This window comes from Lepeophtheirus salmonis, chromosome 1, assembly GCF_016086655.4.
Source record: "Lepeophtheirus salmonis chromosome 1, UVic_Lsal_1.4, whole genome shotgun sequence".
NCBI lineage: Eukaryota > Metazoa > Arthropoda > Copepoda > Siphonostomatoida > Caligidae > Lepeophtheirus > Lepeophtheirus salmonis.
In genome coordinates, this window is record NC_052131.2 from 33,586,361 (window position 1) to 33,610,391 (window position 24,031).

The window sequence follows — 24,031 nt, forward strand, 5'->3', positions numbered from 1 at the left end:
TATAGTTAATAGTAATTGAGTAAATACCTTATTGTTATTAAAAATATATCATTTTGACATATTATTTAATACATTAATTGTTGGGTGGGATTTCATTCCACCCATCGAATCGTGAAGGATTTAAAACAAATCAAATATTATACCTTTAATACCCGGGACGTCCAACATTTCATAAGTCATAGATATTTACCAGAAATAAATACTCTAAATCCTTCATCTCATCTTGTATGATAGCAATCTGTTTATATGTGCAAAATCGCAACTTGTACCGGACAAATATGCGGAAACAAATGGGATCTGTGTCATTCAATGGATTATATTAGTATATATACATATATGTATAAAACAAATAAATACTATATAGAACATAGGATCAACCTAGAATCTAAAGGGTTGATAACCATCAAACAAACATTTGAATAGAACCAGGTAAGGAGTGAGTGAAGCTATATTATATCACACAATGGGGTTGTTTGAAGCAAAATGAATGAGGAAGGGGGGATGGAATATAAACATATAATGTATAATCATCATTATTATATTAGAGTAATGAGAGTCTTCCTCTAACAAAAACAAAACAAAACACATAGAACCTGTTCCCTGGGATTTCATTTCCTTTACTATATATATATATAATATTATGTCGGTATCATAACGCGAACCAAATGTCGTTGAAATGGAATTTCACTCACTTTTACCCTTCTACAAACTTACTACTATACAATACATAGATATTATACTTTATAGTAGTACTCAACAATTATGTAATTATAAAAAGATATATATAATATACTCGATAGTACATACATACTACAAGCAATAGCTCTTAAAAATTCTTTAATAGGAAAAGGTTGAATGCTTCCCTTATCATAATGCCAAGGATGAAATTTTTTTATGAAGACGACGCTGGGGGATTGAGATCATTCAATTTATAGTGTCATTTTTCAATGTACATTTTTTTTTATTTAATATGTAATGTAATCATCATTTGATTTATGAGAGAGTACTTATAGTACAGTACATAATATTGAATTAGTAAGGATAGCAAAGATGAGCCACGACATTCAATTGCCTTTAATTTAATTATTAAAAAAAAAGAGTGTTCTTTTTCAAAAAGAAAAATTTGATTTAAAGCTTTATTCTATATATACGTTATTCGGACCGATAATATAATTGTAAAATTGTCAATTATTGTTAAGGAATAAATTCCAAAAACACGAGTAGATACTTACCCAAGGAAGGAGTCTCTGGAAACAAACACAAATTCAAGCACTACAAAAGAAGGAAAAAAACATGGAGAGCCATCAAGCCCTACAACATTAAGAAATATACTAAAAAACAGGGAGTACGACGATGTAATTCTTATGTTTTTTATTGAGGCTATTTTACTGTGTGTTCACAATATTGTTACTTCATTTTGCGAAAGAATGCGCACTCGCAGCTTCAAAAAAGAAAAAAAAATCAACGTAGAGCGCGCGCTCTCTATTACTTACTTAATAAAAATCTCTAATCTTAAATTTATAAATAACATATACCGCTAATAAAATAAATAGCAATTATTATATACATCCATTCACAAACATACACATACATCAGAGAACATATTATGTTATGTTTTAAGATAATCCCCTTATAGATATATATCTTCTTGGAAATGATTTCTCATTGATTAAACATTGAATCAAAGACTAACAAATAGTAATAAGTAGCTACAATGTAGCGTAGATTAAGTGTCCCGTATTATATGGGACAATATATTTTTATATATATGGAGCATATATATTAGTGTCCGGGTAATATAATTTAACTAGCATTGACTAGGTTATTATTATTATTGTATCTCACAACCTTTTACTCAGAAACGAGAAGGAAAAAAAGTAATACATATCTTACATTGCCATTAGTCAAGTCTTCCCGCCTAACTATTGAATTTAATTTAATAACCAATAGTAAATTGTTCTTAGCTTAACAAGAGTTAATTCGGATTCCACCAATAAATATTTAAATCAGTAATAAAAAGAAGAGAATTCAGTATAAAAATCGACAGCTCACAAAAATATATTATATTTACCCAAGGTTTAGTTTTCTGCTTAGTTTTGTGGAAGTCTTAAGTCTAGTTTTGGTAGCGTTGGGTTTTTTTAAATTTGAGAATTAAGAAACATAGATTGGAAATAAATTACAGGGGAAGTACTACTCTTTCAATGAGTACTATAAATAACTGGAGTACCACTAGCTCTAATTACATAACCTCGTCGGCGGGATAAATTATATTTTAAGAAAATAATAGAGTAGCACATTCTTAGAACATTTTTCAATTAATATAGATACATATTCATGAGACTATTTCACCATATTTAAGGAGTTATCTCAAAATCCCTTTTAAGATATTTATTATAACATCATGTCAATATATGTATATATTGCGAATATCCTTTGCGAAAAAAAATGGTGCCTCACTTATGTGAATATAATGTTCGATCTAAACATCATTTTTGGTAATTTTTTTTGTAATTGACTTGTACCAAAATGTTAAAATATGTACCACTCACAGGTTAAAGCACTCATTCTACCCAAGTTTTTTTAATCAAAAACTTTTTTATTTCAGTTCAAAAATGTTGTCTTTGTGGGAGATATATTAATTGTAGCACGTGACTTCACATAATTCTCGGATACTGATGAAATAAAAACGGAGAAACATTGAAGAAAGTCAATAAGATTTTGCAAAAAAACTTTTAATCATAAAAAATACACTTCCCCCTTGATGAGGTTAATAAGTAATTGACCCTTGGTCAACTCCAGATATTAGTAGAACTCATTGATAATGTACATACTCCTTTAAGAATCGATCCTTAAATTCGTAGTATAAAACAACTTACTAAGACTTATTGTTTTACCAATTTTTTGTTATGGGATTATGTAGAAATTTGTATTGAAGCTTATATGTCGAAATAATCTGGCTAAGTATCTATTTCAACTGAAAAATGTTATCATTTTAGTATTAAAATTTAAATGATTTGTGGAGATACACATTATTCGACGCGACTTCTTAAATAAAGAATGACAAAAAGAGACAATGCATGCTGATAGTATTGTCAATATAGTATTGAAGAGAACATTAATTTTACATATTGACTAAGAATATGCCACTTTATTATTTTCTGATAATGTTATTTAACCTAACGATGAGGTTGTGCTATAACTTATAAGTTATAGGCCCTATAACAGCTGGTGTAGTACTGCATATACTATAGTACTCATAAGATTCCGAGATTATAGGTAGTTAGGTGAGGGACCCTGGCTCTTAAGATTTATTAAATAAATATACACTCAAATCTGTTTATTAAAGACACATTCGCTTAAAAGCAACATGAGCCTAAAATATCTGGATAAGTGCAACGTTTGAACTTTACTTTCGAGAAGAAAATTCTTAAAAATTATCGGTTGATAAAAATATTTTTTTTAATTCCCACGCATCTTTGGTTTTCTTATGCCATTTGTCTACTTTATTATAATTTTGGAAGTAGTCTTGTTCAGTATAATTGACTTGAAAATAATAATAATTAATCTTTCTTAGCCAAAAAACAGAGAAAAATAATTTACTCTTATTTCATTGTGTAGGGTACCAATGTTTTTAATTTATCAGCCAAGGGGATTTTTCTTCACTTCGGATAACAGCAACATTTGTGCTAGAACAGAGGAGTTGCTTTTATCCACGGGGTTCACTATATATACCTAAACCAAAAATGTATTTTTTTAAACTTGGCTACCCCCCTTAGTACAATGTTCTAACTGCCTATACTCAATACCCTTGAATATGTTGTTTTAGGAAAGTTCCATCATTCATTTCTCTATAAAGCTTTCGTAGATGAGTGTATACGAGCATAAATCTCTGTATATGTACATATTCAAATACTTATATGTATATACAATTAATCCTCAATTAAAATATGAAATTTCATATTTGTGATCTACTTTTGTAAATATTGAGTCAAGGACTTGCAAGCTCCCCTCAAAGTTGTTAAAAGTAGGAGTAATAGGTGTGTGTTAAAAAACAAAATAATATTTCAAATATTGTTATTTGAACTTTTTTAAATTCATCAACGTGACAGTTACTTGCAAATCCTTTGTCACTCTTTTATTGATACGCTATAAAATATTGATTGCTGTATGTTGCCTAGTGCCTATAATAACTATACTAGTATGAGGATAACATGTGTTGTTAGAGAATGGATTGAGATTAGGATTTGCTTTATTTAACTTTAAATCAAAATATTGAGGGACCTTCAAGACTAAGACTAATTTTTTAGCAGGTTATACTTGTTTTTTGAAGATTTAAAATATATGTACAGTAGACGTGTATATAGTAATAATACATAATTTGTAAAAACCAACGAATATACGAACAATAAGTGGGTCACAAATAAATTTTGTACGTACTATGTAGTATAATTTTATTATAATAAAGAATTTCAAAGGTATTCCATTTATTTGTTTGTCAGTTAGTTTGTTGAGGAAAATATAACAAATCAAAACACATAGGAATGCTAAAGAAAGATTTATCACAGTAGTCTAGAAGATTTTTGATCAAAGCTCTCATCCCCCATAGAAATAAAAAATACGTAACTGAACACATATAATAGTGATATTAATTTGAATATAATTATTTCAAGAATGATTCCTGGTGTACTATTTATACATATAAGCCATTCATAACTCAATTCATTTCCGGCTCTCAAGAGTTTTCAGTCAAGTCTATGTGTTGACTTATATCCTTCAGTACAGAATCTTTAACGACTGTATGGTATGTCGTTGTTATGTCCCCTCCATCATTAACCATTTCAGTTGTTGTGATTGGAAGAATAACTTCAGTGGTTTCTTCTAGCATTGAGGGCCCTAAAGCAGAGGATAAGGGCTTCCTTTTATTAATTCCAGCTGAAATGGAATGGGCCTCTTCTCGAGGCATATAGAGACAAATGTGCTTGTTTTTTGAAGAAGAGTGTTTGAATGCCTCATTGCAGTAGACACATCTGTAAGGTTTATCGCCTGTGTGAACTCTTAGGTGAGTCGTCAATTGATGTTGCATTGTAAAGCGACGACTACATTCATGGCACTCGTAGGGCTTTTCTCCAGTGTGTGTTCTTTCGTGATTACGTAATGTTTGACTAGTAAAAAATTTCTTTGGACAGAATGAGCATTGATGACGTCTGTCATTACGATGAAATCTCTCATGTCTAAAGCGAGTTGCACGTCTTTTAAATGTCTTTCCACAGTATTTGCACAAAAAAGATGGCACATCCAAGGAGTGTGTACTTGCAACATGATCTTTAAGAGAATCCACTCGAGAATATGATTTGCCACAAATATCACATGTATATGCCTTGATTCTTAGATGAACAGCCTTGTGATGAATCAACATTTTATTTTTTGTACTAAAAACTTTAAAACAAATGGAACACGTTTTATCTAGAATTGCTTTCTCAGGATCTATCGTTATAGTTTTTGTCATGACAGGAGTCTTTATCAAAGAGCTAGTTTTTGAGTTTTCAAGACAAAATTTCTTAAAGAGATCCTCATGATGTCTCTGCAAATGTTTTATCATAGACGAAGTTGATCGTTGTTTACATCCAACGACTCTTTTACACTCGATACAAGACGAACTCTCTTTGCAATTAGCTGTTGGAAGGAAATAGTTCCAAATAGCACTTTTACGTTTAGGATGTGCAGCAAACGCATTGGTATGATCATGAACTTGCATTGAAGTATCTTCAATCTTAACAGTCACTTCCCGATTTAACGAAAATTCTTCATTTCCATCATTAATAACTGTACCAAGAGATGTTATTTGGACGGGAATAACTCCACTGTTATTAACGTTTAGAGATTTCGAATCATATAAAAGTGTATCATCAACATTTACATCTGGAATATCTACTATTTGACAATCAACTTGGCCATATACCTTCATCGATTCAGAAGAAAACATTTTCCTATTTGGGTAGTCGATAAAATCCATTTTAAACTGAAAGTTATTAACAATTTCAAGCATTCCTTCAGTGAGAGTATCCCCTCCAATATAGATTCTATCCAAAAAATCTTTTAATTGATCCCCACTAAAGTCTGGGGCAGATATAATAACATCTTCTTCGGTTTCAGGGATATTTTTTAATAACTCATACATAAATAAACTTGTAGAAGCCAGAATTAATTTATGAGTACGAATGACTTGTCCTTCCCGGCAAATTATCTGTACGTCAGAGTAAATAAAATCCTTGCCTTCAAGTGCAATACCCTCTAATAATATTCTCTCGGAAACACTAAATTTATCCACATCATTGGACATAGCACTTTTCTCCATAACGGGTTCTTGACTACTTTTAACTACAACAGTAAACACAGAACTGTCATCATCTAGAATAATAAAGATAATTAAATATTTAAAAAAAAGAATATAAGAGTAATATAATCATTACCAACTAGGCTTTCGTCCTTTTTACCATCTTCCCCTTCCAAATCAATAGTTGACTTCATCTTAGATGAACTAGGCGTGCTCATATGATCATCAATACTTATATCTTTGTGAGACTTTCGTAAATGACGGATCATAGCGCTTGTAGATCCCCCGATATTGGAATAATCTTTGGAACATATGTTACATTTGACAGAACTGGGCCCTATTCGAGTAAAATAGGTCCAAGCAGAGCTTCTAGAGCTCTGAGTTTTTCGAGGAGGTTTTTTAGCAGGAAGGGCAGTGGGTCTAGACGTTTCCTGAGATTCTTCTTCTGCTTCACGTCTTAATATTTCTTCTTTATACTCTTTAACATGTTGTTTCCTCAAATGGCGAAGCATAATCCCAGTAGATGAATCTGTTGATGAATATTGCCTACCACAAAGTTTACAGAGAACAATATTACTACTATGTGCCTTGATAAAGTAAGTCCAAACCACACTTCTAGAAGTGGTTTTGAGACACTTTTTGGTAGGGTCATCAGAGAGCATGTCTTCTTTGATTTCCTTGAGATGCTCTGGATGTTCTTTATTGAGATGACGATGCATGACAGTTGTTGATCCTCCTGCAGTATGATAACGTTTGTCACAGATATGACAACGAACTTCCTCTGTGTCCCCTCCCTTGACTTTATCGAAGAATTGCCATGTGAGACTTCGAGTGTCCTTATGCTTTGCATCGGAAAGCCTCATTCTTTTGAAATCCCCTTCTTCTCCCTCATCCTCTTCAAAAATTTGATGATCCTCTTCATCTGGGAAGGCCCGTTTGCGGTCCATAAAAAGAGACTCCTCCTGATAAATATAATTGGCAGTTTCTTCTTCCATGTCATCTTGGATTTCCACTTGTTGATGCACTTCCACAATGTGCTTGAGGATATCCGAAGAGGGAATCACGACGGAGCAAAGTCGACATTCCATCATGTCCTTGGATTCAGTTTCCTTGAAATAGGATTGGATCCCTTCCTCATCTACAATTTCTTCATCGCCCTCTTCTTTGTCTGGAGATTTAGCTACAATCAACACGGTCGTCTCCTCATCCAGACCCTCATCCCCATCTTCGTCCTCCTTTTCTCCTCGTCCCTCATGAATCGTAAGAATACTTCTGTTCTGAGCCTCAGGATGCTTTTCCACTAGATGTCGAAGCATATCCTCCTCTGTCAGCGTCAAAGAATCATCACAAGCGAGGCAGAACCCTTCCTCATCGTCGGAATCGCCTCTTCGACGAAAATTACCAACCTCATTTTCAGCAGACAAACTGAATGTTGTCCCTTGCTCGTCTCGATCCATCAATTATAGGTTCGCAATCGGACTGCTCCACTACTAAATCTGTCAACCAAAATGGCGGACTCTCTTCTCCTCTCTCTAAAATTAATTCAATCACTAGCTAAGTTACTATGTACTAGCTACAAATACAGCTAGTATTTACCCTCGAGGAATCTTATCCAACAATACAAGCACGCAATTTTATACTTAACATTCAACCTCTGTACAAGAAATTTAATTCTTTAATTTTTAAATAGATTTATAAGATTATGTTCTTATGAAGTTATACAGCTAAAGTTCATATTAACTAATTAATAAATGTAAACAAATCCTTTAGTTACCTTTTGAATTCAAGGAGGTTGTGTTAATTAGTAATTGTTTTTTTGTAAAGATGCTGTAATTTTATTAAGGGCTATTTTTTTATTTGTACAATATTTTGACTATTTATGTACAATTTCTCGTTTATTTTGCCATTGGTGATGTATATTTTTATTTTATATTTATTATTTACAAAAGCTGTCTTAATTTGGATCGTGTGTCGAATGAGAGTAAATTTCGTTTAGTTTACATGGATAGATAGCCTCATGAACTTTAGTTCTTCCTTTCCTTGTATGAATGGACTTGTTTCATGGAGTCCAAATGGCCTTTACCTTCTTTCAGCCACAGCAAATCGACTTATTCTTCGAGATTCATCCTCTCTCAAAGTAATTTCCAATTATGTGAGTTCGGAGTCCGTGGACCAACTATTTTGGTCCCCAAACTCACAGCTATTTGGCATGAACTATAATGCAGGAGGTGTCACTCGAGTTTTCCGCGTGAATGATCCGGATTGGAATGCTAAAATCAGTGAAGGATCCTTTCTCAAAGTTATACATTCGTTCTTTTCTCCCGACTCTTCCTCTGTGCTCACACTCTCGGAGTTTAACCTTAGACTCTCCATCTGGAACTTAACCGGCCTCAATAAATCCGTGCCGTTCATCAAATTCCCCAAGAACTTGGACCTCATTTCTTTTTCTAAACAGTTTCTAGCAGTGGTGGAATCCAAGGGACAGGAGATCCTTTCTATATACGACTCTCTGGAAGGGTGGCAAATCCTTCGTTCCATTGAATTACCCAGTGTTAACATTGTGGGTCTGGCTTGGTCTCCCCATGATGATGTCATTGCACTATGGGAATCATCCCTCCATTATCGCATCCTGGTCTATTCTATCGATGGACGCTGTCTCTTGGATTATTCGGCATACAACTTAGCTTTGGGAATCAAATCTGTATCGTGGGATCCTAGTGGGAAAATCCTAGCTATCGGATCCTTTGATGCAAAGATACGTTTAATCAACGCTCTTTCTTGGAGTGTTTTGACAGAGCTATTCGATCACTCTTCTTATTTAGACTCCAATGACATGGATATTTATGAAGAAAATGATGTACCACTCGGTGATATTGATGCTGAGGCAGCTATTGAGCTCTCTTCCAAAGTGTGTGGTATCGAAACACACATGGATGTTGTTTCTGTCCGTCCTGCTTTTCTAAGTACACGAAAAGTTAATCCCTCTTCCGTCCAAGCATCCAACAAATCTCTAGGGATCGGGGATATCAAATTTTCTTCCTCAGGCCGATACCTTGCAGCCAAAAATGATGCCTGCGCCTCTGCACTATGGGTATGGGATGTGCAAAAGCTCAAACTAAAAGGTTTAATCGTTCTTAAGCGACCAGGAATAACGTCCTTTGAATGGGAACCTCACAAACCACGACTTTCAATAGCAGGTCATAATCAAACTCATTATGTATGGACGCCTATGGGAATGGTAAATGCTCGTCTTCCGTATGAAGAGTCTGAGATCAATATTTTTACTGTCAAATGGAACCCTTTGGGTAAAGTCGTTGCTTGTGTCGGAACAGAAAGGTTCATTTGCTGTAAATGAATTCATCCTCAACAATCTTATTTAATTATTATCACTATTTATTTTGTTAACTCTAGTCTCCTCTCCCCAATGATTTTAATCACAATTATATTTATTCCTTCGATTTTGATTCCTACTTAATTGTTTCAGGTGAAAAATAGATTCTTAGATCGAGTTAAAATGTCCTAAGTACATTGTGACCTTTTCGAGAAATGTGTAACTTGTGACTTTTAACATAGGGTGGGAACTTAGAGAGACTTCTCTCTCTAGTAGGTCTTGCATAGTGTGACCGCTTTCCCTCTGATAAACCCCATTTTACACACGAGGATTTTTTTTATCAATTCCTGGGATAAACAGTTTAATATCGCCTTTAAAAAATAATACAATAAAAACAAGAATTAATCAAAATTTTATCTTACATTTTCGAAAACAGATGAGGCTTCTAACTTGTCTTTATTTTTTTGGGGAATCAAAATATGGGTCACCTTGCTTGATGAATTGATTGAATGCATGAACTAGGTTCCTTGGAAGATAACAATTTGTGCCATTATCAAGTTTTTGTTGCTTAGTTTGAATTAGTTATAATGTTTCAATAACTATATTCAATATTCTTAGAGTAACTAAATAGCATTATTTCACCCAACAATGCACTAGGAACCAGCTTATGGCTCTGACTCAAAGATATTAATTATTCTGGGACTTTTTGCATGTCCCAGAGTTATCTAATGTTCAATTATAAACTGGATTGGCTATTGGAATATTTCCTCTTTCTTTTTTGGTTGTCTAATTCGAGTTCTTTTCACTCATTCTGATCCGGTTAAGATCATTCAACTTTGGAATAAATATGTATATTTGTTGTTGGTCATTACTTCAGCTGTCTCGTGCGAGACCCGGTGTATGCGTTATTAACGAATTTAAAAAAAAGAATGAGTCGAAAATAATCTAACAAGTCAAATGAAGAGAGGCTCCAAAGAGGTACTCCAGCTCAAGATAGACTTCATCGTATAAGAACTAGTTTTGAACCTGGCATGGTACCAATTAAAACAGGAGTTGCATCCGTTGATTAAGAGGGATTTCAAAAGCGAGATACTTATTTATTTGTTTTTAGAATTGAATGGTATTTTAACTAAGAACTTAAGGCATCACTACATTTAAGCTAAATTTTATTACTTTAAGTGGAGTTTGATCAGCCGGACCTTTGAAGTTGAATTAATATTTACTAAAGAACTGTAATGAGAAGAAAATTAACAAATTGATCTTTTATTTTCTTGCAAAAATACCTAATTGACATAGTCTTGTAATTATAAATGTATAGTTCTTGTACAAATTGCGAATTTGTACAAGTTACAAACAGGATGAATAATTTAATAGTACTTGTGATGGAGATAATGCAATAATTGATTATTCCTTAGATGGTCAATATATTAGTGATGTTATTTTGATGCAAATTACAAAATGATAAGTAATCTATGGTACATTATAAAGTTCAAATTCCTACAATTCTATTACTCTGTTATACATAATAAATGCATTGATATTTAATAGAACAAAATCAAATGAATGCATACATTCATAGTTAATAATTAAAATGGCTGATTTTGTATTTAAATAAAGGCTAGAAATTGTAACTTGTACAATTTCGCTTATACAAGTTTACAACAACTATTACAAAAATCGCAAATTGTACACAGCACATATTAAGAGAGATGCTTGAATAAAAATTTGTATTCTCGCTTATTAAAGATTAGTAAGGCTCCATAGAATCAACCTTACTGCGTTTGCAGAAGACCTCCCGATAATATACTTTGTAATATATGTGGTAGGATCTTAGAAGTATGTCAACTTCATCCAAATGTACGATTTCTTCATGATCACAAAGTATGTCCAAATTGTCAAGTGGACAAGATATATCTCACGGAATTCGGACGACAAGTCTGATAATTATGTTTAATAGGTTTTAGAGATAATATTCAAATTATACACAGTCTTTTAATATAATATTATTATTTTATTTGAAGGTACAAAAGATAATGCTTCGCTAGTTTTGTTGTTTAGCTATGGAATTTAGAGCTAGTCTTACAAGATTAAATATATATTTATATTGTGTAATTAGTAAACTATTATTTTACACGGTTTAGAGTCTTTTACATTCATAATGTTGAATTCTTTATCGAAAACCTACTATCATTCAGGAGAGAATAAGGAATTGAATGCTCTGGGCGTTAATGTGTTTTTTTTATGTGCGGCACACCTTGTGTATGTTTAATGTTTATTCGTAGGATTCTTTCAAACTTGTTCTCTTAATGAATTTCATTTGAAAATATAAAAAAAAAAAAATACCATCTACATAAGTACATTTGAACGTTGATCACACCTATTATGAACTCATGAATAGAAGAAGAAGCATTAATGTACCTGAAACTTTCTTTTCCACTGAGAGAAAAACCTTCTCAAATACTGAAGTTCCATGCTATATGAACATTATTGTGTAGGGGAGACCGGACATAGTTTAATATGTCCTGTTTCTCGAATATTAAAAGACTATATATACAGACACAAAATTTACATAACAATTATTTTAATTACTGTTTGTTTGTTTTTTTGATCAAAAAACAAAAGAGCGTTTTCAAAGTGATGTCAGGATTATTAATGTCAGCTATTTTGGGGGCTAATTTACCAATGTTTATAACAATGAGAACGCTTTTTTCGTTAATAATAAGGAAAACAGTGAGCTATTAAAATGTCAAAATCGGACCAACAAATAAAAGGACTTTACTGTAAATTAAAACAAATTTATCCAAATTCACTCATTCAGGATAAATTTTAACGCTTAGTACAATTTGCGTTACCGAAATCTTATGAAAATCGAGAGTTAGGAGTAGAGTCACAATTTTAAAACTTCTAAAGAATATGATTTTATGTAGAAAATTTCCGAGTAACTTTTTTAACATTTTGTTTTGGTTTAAATCATGAAACAACAAAAGGAAATGTCATCCTGATTTTGCTTCCAAGATACTGGTACTCCTGCACCACTGTATATGCAGTTAAGGACAGATTTGAGGACTCTGGGTCAACTTTAAGGCTTAAAGTCCAATGTTTGACTTGAGTCCAATTTATGTGATTTTGGCCTACATCCATGTGGCCTCCATTATCACCGGATCTGAATCAATTGGATTAGAGCAAATGGAGCGTTGTGGAGAGGGAAGTCCATTGAACCTTCCAAAGTAATTTGGATGATTTGAAGGCTTCCATCATTGCAGCCTGGGTCAAAATGGATTAGGTCTATATCAGGAAGTCTTTAGGATCCCTTTGGAGGCTGCTGTGGCAGCTAATGGGAATCATAATAAATAAATTATAACTTCATTATATGATGATTTATTAAATAAAATTTCAAACTTCTATCTCTTATTGTTCTTGGGATATATGATCAAATATTACTGTACTAACATCTGTTCAGATTTCGGTTACACATACTGTACATAACGGACAGTTGCAACAAGTGTTGCAGTTATCCCGATATTGTTTAATATTCTTAATTATTTTTTATAATTAGTATTGTTAAGGCTCGGTCCAGCACCGGTTTGTTTTTTTGGTTCGGTCTCAAGTGATATTTTTAAATCGTTTTTGTTCCAAGCTGAACTCAGGGACCGTAGACCGATATGTTTCGGTCTCATTTATTATGAGATAACTATTTTTTTTTTTCTAGATCGACAGTCAATTGATGTTTCCACTATATTAAACAAAGATCTTACATAGATTATAAATATCGGGATAACCTTGAAAATCTTAAAAGGTACACAATATGTTCTAAAACAAATACTGTAGGTATATATATTACAACATTCAGAACCTATCCGTCCATATATTACAATATGAAATTATAAGCATAAAACTAAAATATATAACAATTTGAAATTAAGATATACTTTTAATTTGAGAATTGCTTAGGTATGATCATTCTTAATTTATAACAATCGGATCAAGTGGACTTATGTGTTCTCCAAGAGTTAGAATCAAAGGACGATAAAGGGAATCAAATAAATATACTGTTAACTCGATAATCCCCTTCAAGAGATGACCAAATTCGGAGTTCCATATTTCAGGGACGACGACAGGATGAAAATTTCTCTGAACTATCCCTCTTTAAACTTCGTATGATATCATTGTACCTTGTTCGTAGTTTGAAAGCAGATATGACGTCAAAAATAATGTATATGTAAAATTGGTCTAGACCGAATTTTAAATAAGGTTTTTTTTTTGTGACCGAACTAAACCAATTTTTTCCTTGGAGCGATCTTGACTGAACTTATTTAAAAGATGGAGTTATTCTGGTGTTACAAAAATCATAATGGTCTCAGATTGACCTAGGATTTCCAAACCAAAATCCAACACTAATAATAACACTTCACATAAAGCAAGTTTTTTTTTAGTTTGAGTAGGACCCTGAAGATATGTGAGAGTGAATTACACCGATAATACTGAATATAACCCCTTGAAAGGTCTAGTGATTTATTCCTCAAAAATAATTATTGAATTTAATATTCTAAAATACCTCCACAACGATGTTAAAAGCATTAGTTATGTTTTCTTTACCAGGTTTACGATAAACGTTAATTATAGTCACCGTAAAAGGCCATAATATTTTTGTAAGGTCAAGGACAAAGGTCAACGTAACACAAAATGTAAAAATGTATAATTGATCATAACTTTGGAAAAAAATGAGATACATAACTTAATTGGATTTTAGTCAAGGTTTTGCGCTCTACTGAGTGCCCATTCTAGTTTTTAACTCAAATATTATTTTTAAATTGTAGTAATCATCCCTGGCTTGGGGGAGGATTGCAACATTAAACAGGTTGCAATCAAATGTAGTTTTTGGGGGGAAAACGAACTAAATTAATTTTTAAATAGATTCAAACAATACAGACATATGTAGTAGTGTCAGTCCTCATCTATTTGGTCCAGTTCAGTCTTAGGGCCGGTCTTAAGCCTGTTGGTCCTCAGGTGAGTCCGCAGGGGGAGGGCTGGAGGAGCCCCCCCCCACATTAAGGATTTTTTTTATTCTTACTAGAAAATTTAAAAATTAAATTTTCCAAATTTTTTCCTAAAAAATTTAATTTCTGTGAACAGCTATGAATTTTTCAAATTTTTCTTCAAAAAATTTTATATTTGAAATTTAATTATAGAATTTTTTTGGAAAAAATTCTAAAATTAACTTTGAAATATTAAATTTTTCGGAGAAAAATTTGAAAAATCCATTGCTATTTTTAAAAAAAATTAAATAACCTATAGCTATTTCCAAAAAAATTTGAAAATTTAATTAATTTTTTTTTCAAATATTAAATTTTATATTAAGAATAAAAAATTCCTCAATTTGGGGGTGGGGCTACAGCCCCTCCAGCTCTCTCCTTGCAGACGCACCAGTAAGTATATTAAATACGTGTACAATGTACATATTGTTGTGTATGTCATAGAAAAACATAAATTTGATAATGAATTGATTTTATTGTATTAATCCCTCGTATGTAAGAAAATTTATCTTTGCTATGCGACTAGTTATCTTTCCTTGACACATATACTATTATGGAGATAAGGTCAAATATAAATTGCTATTTAGTCTCTGCTAAGGAATTTCAAGTGTTCTTCAATAACACTCTATTAAAAATAACTCCGACAACAACGCGAGGGAGCCTGTCCATTTTTATTCTTTAAAAATGCACAAATTCATTCATAAATGCATTATATAATCGATTTGGGATTAAGGCGACGATTATTAATGAGTAATTTGAGCACTGTTTTCTCAATACCTTGAACAAAAATTATATTCATGTTAGTTATTAGAAGATATTTTATGTAAATCCTACAGAATATGGGTGTGTTTCGGTTGTTTTTATAGGGGGAGAGAAGAACCTCCTCGACTTCATTTTTTAAAATAATAATCAATATTTGTGTATGAAGATAATTCAAAAATAATAATATATATACCTACGATCCGGCCTTCCTTCTAAAATTGAGTCTACATATGGTCTGAGATCACAATTCCTTATTTATATTATAATTATTGACTTACATTTTTTTTTTCTGGAAAAATATTTCCTACAATAGATAATTTTTTAAAGACATTTTCTACTTTTTCAGTTACGCAACCTTTTCATTTATCATAGCGAACGTTGAGCTAGAGAGAGCTAGATAATGAACACAGAACACTCCTTTTACATATTATTATGACCACATCTTCGATTCCACTGAAGAATTTCAAAATGGATGTTCAACTCTCATCTACGTTTTGTGTAAAAAGTAAATAATGATGATTTCTAATGAAAGTAGACTCTCTCTATTTTCTAGGCCGTCTCTCTAGGTGGAAAAATACATGACTCAGATGGTGTATTAAGCTAAAGGAGTAATCATTTAAATTGTATTCTCATCAAATTCGTAAGTTTTTTTTTTCAGATTTCTGTAAAACAGAATACGGCTCAATGTTGTAATAAACATTCCAAGCCTTGTAATAATGTAATCATCAAAATTGAGCATGGATTACATATTTTTTATTCTTACCCTAATAAGTTATTTCCATTTTATGAATAAATTAATATAATCCATCACTCAAAGGCACCGTAAATTGAAGTTAGGTCGCAATTAAAGACAAATTGTGGATAATTCCATTTGAAAGCGCATATTGGAACCAAATGAAAGATATTCATATCAAACTATTCTTTAAATTGAATATAAAGTCCATATTTGACCGAAATAATATGTCTATGAAATATTGGGCCGTTTATATCTACCTATTTATGAAGACAGCAAAATGTGGACTCTAAAGATGCATTTAGAAATACATCAATAATTTTATATTTTCTATAATAGGCAAAAAAATAATGTTAATAAAATATGTAGACAAAGTTTTTGCAATACTTTTTTCACTAAATATGGGTACCTTCATTATCAGCACAGCCTTTACACGTCGGATGAAGGACATGCAGCAGAAGTTGATGAAAAACTGACTATATCACTTTGGACCAGAATCGAGCCATGTTATTTGCGCAGAAATTTTGGCACTTAGTAGACGTGTGAGAGGGGACGCCGTCCTGAGTCCACACGTAGTTCCCCTCCATGTACTTGGTCTTCATCTATGGCACCTAAGCACTTTATAGTAGCTCCCTGGCCGATTTTCTATCCAGCCTTGAAAAAGAACGGAGGCATCTTCTTTCAATAAGAGACCATAACACCGAGGACCATTGTTTGGACGAGATATTTGGTGTGATAAGCCCCTTAGACCTCTTTTTTTCTTCAAGCCAGCGGTCGTTCTAGCGGTTATGGAATTGATCGACTGTGAAAATCTTCTTTTCGGAGAAAATTTTCACAATTCACCCCTTTGCCTTGATCCATGTGAGGATTTTCTTGCACCTCTCGAGTCTACTGGCTTTCGTGCCCTTTCTAGAAGGTGGCGTGGGGTCCTTGCGAAAGAAACTAATCCCAAGTTGTGCATTATAGCCTTCCTGATGGTCCTAGAAGCCACAGAGAAGTCGTTGGCGAGGCGATTCATCGACTTAGTGGGACCCTCCTTTATAAGAAGAACTTTTTATCCCCCTTTAAATTATGCCCTCCACTTCTTGATATCCTGGGAAGGTCTACTCCATTTTTTCCTTCTTGTCCAACTTAAAAACCAGGCTCCTAGAACACTTAACAATGTCTGTAATCATCATCATATCAACTCCAGTATCTAGAAGATCTGAGATGCTTGTTATTCCTTCATGATAACGAAATGACTAGAAACCTAATCAAGGTTGTTTTTTTTTGATAAAAATACATTTATTTTCTTTAGTTGTAAGGTACCAAGTAGTGTTGGCGTTCTGCACTGGTCTAAGACCGGTATAATTTTTAGTGCATCGAACTAATTTGGTACTTTAAATAAGTTTGGTCTAGATTGGGTTAGAAAAATCGATCTTAGTATAGTTTGTTTATGTAAAAAGACGGTGGAAATAGAATATCAAAAAATAATTACTAAACCTTTTCATAGTAATAAGAAAATACACTTTAATTAACAGTCCACGTTTTGCTGCCCAACCCTATAAAGTTGGGGATTTCTCATTTAGGATAGATTTGTATATTGTAAAAGGACCTACAAATCTTCTCAGCCTGAAGACCTATCTAACATTAGGCTATGGCGGGATTGGGTGGCTTGATAAATAGTATAAGTCAAGTGTTTTAAATTCAAATATTTACTCAATTTTATTTTTGTTTTCAGGTTGCTTTTATTCTAACACATCACGCTGAATTGTCCGGAACCAATTCAAAAGTTATCAAAATGACGTCATCATATATTGATGACAAACAAATAACATAATTTATTTAAATCTTAGTCTTCGAAAAAGTAAAAGGGGGGAGGGTCATTTGATTTCGGCACCCATGGGCTATACTATGGCCACATATATAATATGTCAATCATAGTTACTTGCGAGTTACCAATTAAGTGTTACATGAGTATCTTTTCCGACCTTCAACAAATTCTACAGTATATATTCCTCCACCACCTAGCTCCTTCTAGAAATATATTATCAACATCCTCCTACTCAGTCGGGCCTCTCCGCTTTAAGAATGAAAAAAAATAGTGTAATAACTAATAAGGTGGGTGGTAGTGTAGTGTATATAGTACACTCATAAAAAATCAAAATAATTAGTCCTCCTTCACAGTCAATAAGATTTGCCACCTCTTGCATCAAATGTACTTCTCCAAACCACGACATAATTAATACACGTACCTTAAAGATGATTAAGTAGTATTAACATATATATAGACTAATAGTAATGATAATAATACAAGAAGTAGCATCTAGCGATCAATCTATAAACTAATAATACATAAGCACTGAAACGCCATCTTTGATAGATGATGATAAATGATTCCCAAATTATTTTATTTATTTTTCTTATTAACACTTATCAAATTCTGTCCCTGGAAATGAATAAATCAAAAATTAGCTTCACATTAAATAAGTAAGAGACAGGAGTATTCAAAAAGTACAAATTGATAAAAATGTTGCTGTTTTTAAATTAATCAAATAATGCATACTTTATTAGCCACAAATTATATCTATTTATGTATGATTCCTCTAAAATGATGTCATTTATAAATTGAGAATGGAAATTACGTGTTAAGAAAGGTATTTTCTTTATTAACTCTGTCCGTTGATAAAGTATTATTCTTTAGTTATTAAGAGGAACAACCTTGACCTCTACCTAATACATATGTATATATTGAAATAATAATAGATCGATCCCTGATCCCATTAATTAAATTATAAAATTATGCATGTATAATGTACGAACTCATAGCAAGAAAAGAGTTGGATGATATTTACTTTTATGGTTTATTATCATATTATTTCATAAATGGTCATATTATAATAATAAGAATATCAAATTAAGATGTACATTCATTCTATATTTATAAACATGGAATCAAAATCTTTCTTATTAAAAAGAATGATCACTTTTTGCAAGAAAACAAATGGAAATAAATTAAAAACTGAGGACATCATACTGACATCATAATAATCATATATAAATATATTACTACTTAATGTACAAAATTCACATTAATTATAATTAATTAGACGGGATTGGTAGCATATTATTAAACAGTATAATAATATACATTACTTTGTAAAAACACACGAACTTGACTGAGATTCAATAGAGAGGAATCAATCAATTTATTTCTTCTTGGGTGCCTTAATGACAAGGATTCCATCTGATGAGAAACTTGAGGTCAATTGGTCCAAGTCGATTCCCTCTGGGACTAGATGCTTTTGGCTAAACTTTTCGTTGTTCTCTTCAGCGGAAATTGTGAGTTCTCTCTCGTCATTTAGCTTCACAATTATGTTCTCTGGAGAAAATTGTTGCATATTCAAAACGAGTTTGTATTCGTTTCCTTCCTTGAGTTTAAGGAGAATAGAGGCATCTGGAGCGAAAGCATCGGACGTTTTTCGGGTGGATGGTCCTGATACAGAGTGTTTAATTTCTTCGGATGTGGGAGGAGGGGATGTAACAGTGTAGCGGGGTGGAGCAGTCATTGAGGAGACATCCGTGCCAGCAGTGCTCAATTCTTCAATATTGAGTCCTCCAACAGAGGAAGGCATTTGCATTTTGAGAGAGGGATTCATTTCAGCTGAGGAAAGCATGGAAGAGGATGACTTCTGGAAAGTGGATGAAGAAGAGGATGAGAAGGAAGAGAAAGATGACTTTTGCATCGAAGATGTTCCACCCATTTGGGACATTAAACTTGAGCCTCCAAAAGGAGAAGAGGATTTTGCACCACCCATGTCCATTTGGCTCATCATTTTTTGCATCATAGAGTCCATGTCATTGGATCTACCTCCTCCTCCCATAGCAATGGAAGGGAAATCTCCACTCATTTTTCCTGGCATATTGGAAGAGCTCTTCATGGTGGATGAGCTGCTGGAGGAGCTAGATACAGACATGGAGGACTTGGTGGTTCCATCAGGACTTTCCGAGGTAGCAGTCATCATTTGAGAGCTAGCTTGATTGTCCTTCGCAACCTTTGTGCCATCCTCTGTTGTATAGGCTTGAGAACCAGCCGTCATAGCCTCAGCAATGGTAGCACCCTCGGGGGCTTCAATTTGTCGAGGAGCAGAGATAGTAAGAACGCCTTCAGGAGTATAAGCTGATGCGAGCTGATCCCGAAGAACACCTTGAGGCATTTTGAACTCTTTTTCATAGCGTCGAGACGTGGATACTTCCCCTTGAGAGGAGTGAATGGCTTCAAGTATGACAACATCATCACGGGTCTTTAGTGTAAAGTCCTCAGGAGAAAAACCAGGAAGTTCGAGTTGAATAAGGAATTGATCATTAGAGCAAGAGACTTGGAGATTGTGCGCTGTCTCGGGCTGTCCTCTGGAGAGAGCAAGGGCTCCGCCCTTGTCTTTGAAGACAGTTATACGCTTTTGAAAGGAGTCATCGCTCTCTGTCAAGAGATCTGAGAAGAAAGGATCTGAGAAAAAGTCCTCTTTTTTTGTAAGAGCCACGTTTCTTGCTGCTGTTGGGGCCATGATAATGATTATCTATATAAAAAATTCCAGAGAAAATAAAAAATTAAAAGTAATAATAAATGTAAATATTAATATAAGTTACTAATTATGAATAATTTTTTTATAATTTGTGTAACAAAAATAGTTGGGCTCAGTGGATACTTTGAAAAGGGGAACAAATTGAGCAGTCATGCAAAAAACACGAAAATAATAACGAAAACAACAAAAATAGACTTTCCCCTTCCTGATACAAGGGAGAGAATTTCTTTTAAACTAAGAAACTATGGGGGAATGTACTCTACAATATATACATATATATATATATGTCAGTTAAAGTTAAATATTTCAGGTGTATTAGATTCCGTGTTCTTTGACCCCATACGTTCTCCCTTCCTGATCAGTGCATTGTCCATCCATCTCATTAATAATATAATTTGGCACGCTTACAAAATTAAATTATAAGTAATTTTAATATTAATTTTGTCAAATGTTAACCCATTCTCGAAATAATAATATTATATATAAATATAAAGTAAACAAATCAGGATCGTCAAATTAGAGACAGACACATATTCAAGGCAGATGATACATAAATAAGTATAATTAATGAGGGTAACATCAATGCAGGATGCGGATCATACAAAGAGGGAGAGGAGCAAATCCCTGATATTTCATATAATAATACAATTCTATAAAACAACTTACAGCTTATGAAAATAATTAATTCAAGTCCTTGTAGTTGTTGTTATCTCAATAGCAACCCTTGTTATTGGTATGAAGAATTATAGATGTAACACAATAGGAAGAGAAGTGCACAAATCCTGGAGCACGAAGTATCTTATCAAAGTGAAGGATAGAGATCTACTAAGTCAAGTTACCGTCATGGATTCATTATTACGGAAGTTTAGTATACGTATATATATATATGTATAAATGTAGTACGTATAGGCTGAGAGAGAAAGAGGAACATTAAGGGTGGCAGGCCGGGAAGCGTGGGGAGCATTTTCATTCCATGTAAATCCATAGACTATAATATTTAAATATATAGATATAAGTACTATATATAATTCCTCTTAATGAGAAGATGAGTCACTCATGATTATATAGCTAGGGCTAAGAAGCATTTGAAAGAAGAGACTAGAAAATGTATCACGCAAACTCTTTAGTGGAGAAGGAGCCTAAGTGATTCAGGACTACGTACTTTTCTTGATAACTTTTGTTATTATCGGTATAATTGTTAATGTGTTTAACCGGTGTTTTTTCTTTAAAAAGAATAAAAAAATAACGGGTGTTTGATGGATTTGAAAGTCACCCACAGTATATATAATAATTAATATGTATATTTTCTTCTAGAAAGAAATACCAGAGTAAGTAAAAAGCCGGATGTTCCGTTGTTGTTTTTAATCATCATTAAAGTGCATCCCCCTCCTCCCCGGCCATTGTGTTTGTTTGTTTGTTTCCTTGGACTTTGTCCAATAGCAAAAGCATTGCACATTGATACACAATCTCTAACATAATAATATCTTTGTCTATCTGTTTTTATAATTATCATTAGAAAGTTCTGGGGCTACTGACATTTGTGGGGTAGGGATACATTGCAACGGGATGACTCTTTTATAATACTACACTAACATAATAAATGAAGGATAATTTTTTATTCTTTTATGAGGAAGCTGTATATTGATGGTAAGAAGTACGAGGAATAAATAGAGTTAGATAAACGCTCATCTCATCATCCAGGAGGCCGAGTGAGTGACTCACTCAAAATTGTCCCCCGTATCTAATTAGTATATGCTTATTCATACATTCTCATATTTGATCCTACCCATATTTTTTAAAATGATTCAATTTTTTTAAAAGGGAATTCCCATATGATTGGGCAAGAACACAATGATAAATAGGATTCCTCATGATGATACAGCTAGTGAGCGATCGAGTGAATAAGTATTGAGCGCTCGCTTATACCATCGATCTACAATTATTGGAGAATAACACACATAACTCCCTACATGAAAGTATATATGTATATGAGACCACATTTCATTTAACATGATAACAAATCTACAGAGTGGGGATCCAAAGCCTGCAGAAGCATCACTAAATTACGACAAATGTGATTCTTATGGAATTTAAATATTATATTTAGCTATATTTTATTCAAAACGTCTTTTTTTTACAGCCTTGATACGCTGGTGAACAGATCGTCAGCTCTTGACGATGAAGACCGAGGCCATGGAGTACTACGCTATCATGATGGTAGCTTGAAGTGAATCTAAATTTGTATAAGAAGTGCGACGGACATTCTTCTCCAAGACGCTCCAAACTCCATGGAGTTAAGGTCAGAGCTGAAGGCAGGCCAGAAGTCAAGCATATTGTTGCTCCAGAAGTTTTGGTTTTTCTTGGCTATATGGGAACTTTTAACACCATTCCATCCTTAATGGACTTGTTGATGTTGTAGGCTATTGTAAGGTGTCTAGATGGAGATGCTAACGGACTCTGTAGGCTTCTCAGTTCTGACACAGACGCGGAGGAGATCGTACAGGCGTTGCCTTTTTTGTTATGTTTTGACATTTTTACACTTAGAGACATGAGATAAAATACAAAACTTGTTGATTTTTTTTCCAGCTATCTTTTGATTGCGTAATAAAACCTCGTAATTAGAAATAACGTGGATAAAATCGTAATTAAATTCTACTGCAAGTTTTGGGTTTCCACTATGTAATTGGTTGTTATAAATTACCGTCAAATCAAAATTGGATCATACGGCATACCTGCTCTCTGGAATAAGAGTTACACAGAGTGTGTTAGGAGACAGAATTAAGTCAACTGTTGACTGTAGTTTTTTAACTATATTGGTCATTAATACAGTGATACATAAAATATATCTCCTGGTGTGTAAAAATAAAAGAAACCAAAAATGAACCTGGTAATCCTGACAATTTGAAGAATGGTTGGGAGAAGAACAGCTTAGCTGTGAGAGGAAGGAAATAGATACAAGTCGCACTTCTTACATAGCTCCGATGTAATTATAAATAATAATGATAACAGCTTTAGAAATTATAAACCCTATTCAGATTGCCAGCTCGAAAAAACTGCTCCTGCTTTTTAGAACATATTTTATACACCTCTGTTCATTATTATTTGAGACGTTATAGAAGTAAAACAATAAAAAACAAATCAATACCGAAAGATGATAAATGAATTAAATTAGAGGAATTCAGTCAACAGCTGTCTCCAGTAAATGACGCAACATATAGACTTATCCTCAAAATTATGAATACCCTAGTAAACTTTGGGGAATTTTTAATCTTTGTG

The 24,031-nt window shown here is 33.1% G+C and overlaps 4 protein-coding genes and 1 long non-coding RNA gene across 7 annotated transcripts in view; 2 read left to right on the top strand and 3 right to left on the bottom strand.

Moving 5' to 3' along the window:
• bif (protein phosphatase 1-binding protein bifocal) overlaps positions 1-10,478 on the bottom strand; it is a 33,008-nt gene extending 22,530 nt beyond the window's left edge. The window contains exon 1 of one of the 3 annotated variants that reach the window (XM_040720521.2): positions 10,088-10,478. In XM_040720521.2, the coding sequence (XP_040576455.1) occupies positions 10,088-10,180 (93 nt within the window). In that variant the 5' untranslated portion in view covers positions 10,181-10,478. Of the gene's footprint in view, positions 1-1,232; positions 1,430-10,087 lie in introns of those variants that run through there. The other 2 variants (XM_040720528.2, XM_071889186.1) reach the window with 2 other exon arrangements.
• Positions 4,426-7,900, bottom strand: LOC121125372 (uncharacterized). Its single transcript, XM_040720544.2, has 2 exons — positions 6,471-7,900; positions 4,426-6,408 (listed from the first exon to the last, which is right to left on the bottom strand). Exons 1-2 carry the CDS (start codon positions 7,789-7,791, stop codon positions 4,733-4,735), a joined length of 2,997 nt encoding a protein of 998 aa, XP_040576478.1. The 5' UTR covers positions 7,792-7,900; the 3' UTR covers positions 4,426-4,732.
• LOC139905859 (WD repeat-containing protein WRAP73-like) lies at positions 7,935-9,792 on the top strand. The gene has a single exon (XM_071889645.1). It carries the CDS (start codon positions 8,352-8,354, stop codon positions 9,687-9,689), a length of 1,338 nt encoding a protein of 445 aa, XP_071745746.1. The 5' UTR covers positions 7,935-8,351; the 3' UTR covers positions 9,690-9,792.
• Positions 10,479-15,984: 5,506 nt separating the features above from the next.
• LOC139906096 (uncharacterized) lies at positions 15,985-18,753 on the top strand. Its single transcript, XR_011781359.1, has 2 exons — positions 15,985-16,100; positions 17,914-18,753. It is a non-coding gene; the product is annotated as an uncharacterized lncRNA (long non-coding RNA).
• Positions 18,754-19,017: 264 nt separating this feature from the next.
• Positions 19,018-21,896, bottom strand: LOC121125442 (uncharacterized). Its single transcript, XM_040720645.2, has 2 exons — positions 21,422-21,896; positions 19,018-20,749 (listed from the first exon to the last, which is right to left on the bottom strand). The coding sequence occupies exon 2, from the start codon at positions 20,735-20,737 to the stop codon at positions 19,382-19,384; it is 1,356 nt and encodes a 451-aa protein (XP_040576579.1). The 5' UTR covers positions 20,738-20,749; positions 21,422-21,896; the 3' UTR covers positions 19,018-19,381.
• Between the last annotated feature and the right edge of the window lie 2,135 nt (positions 21,897-24,031).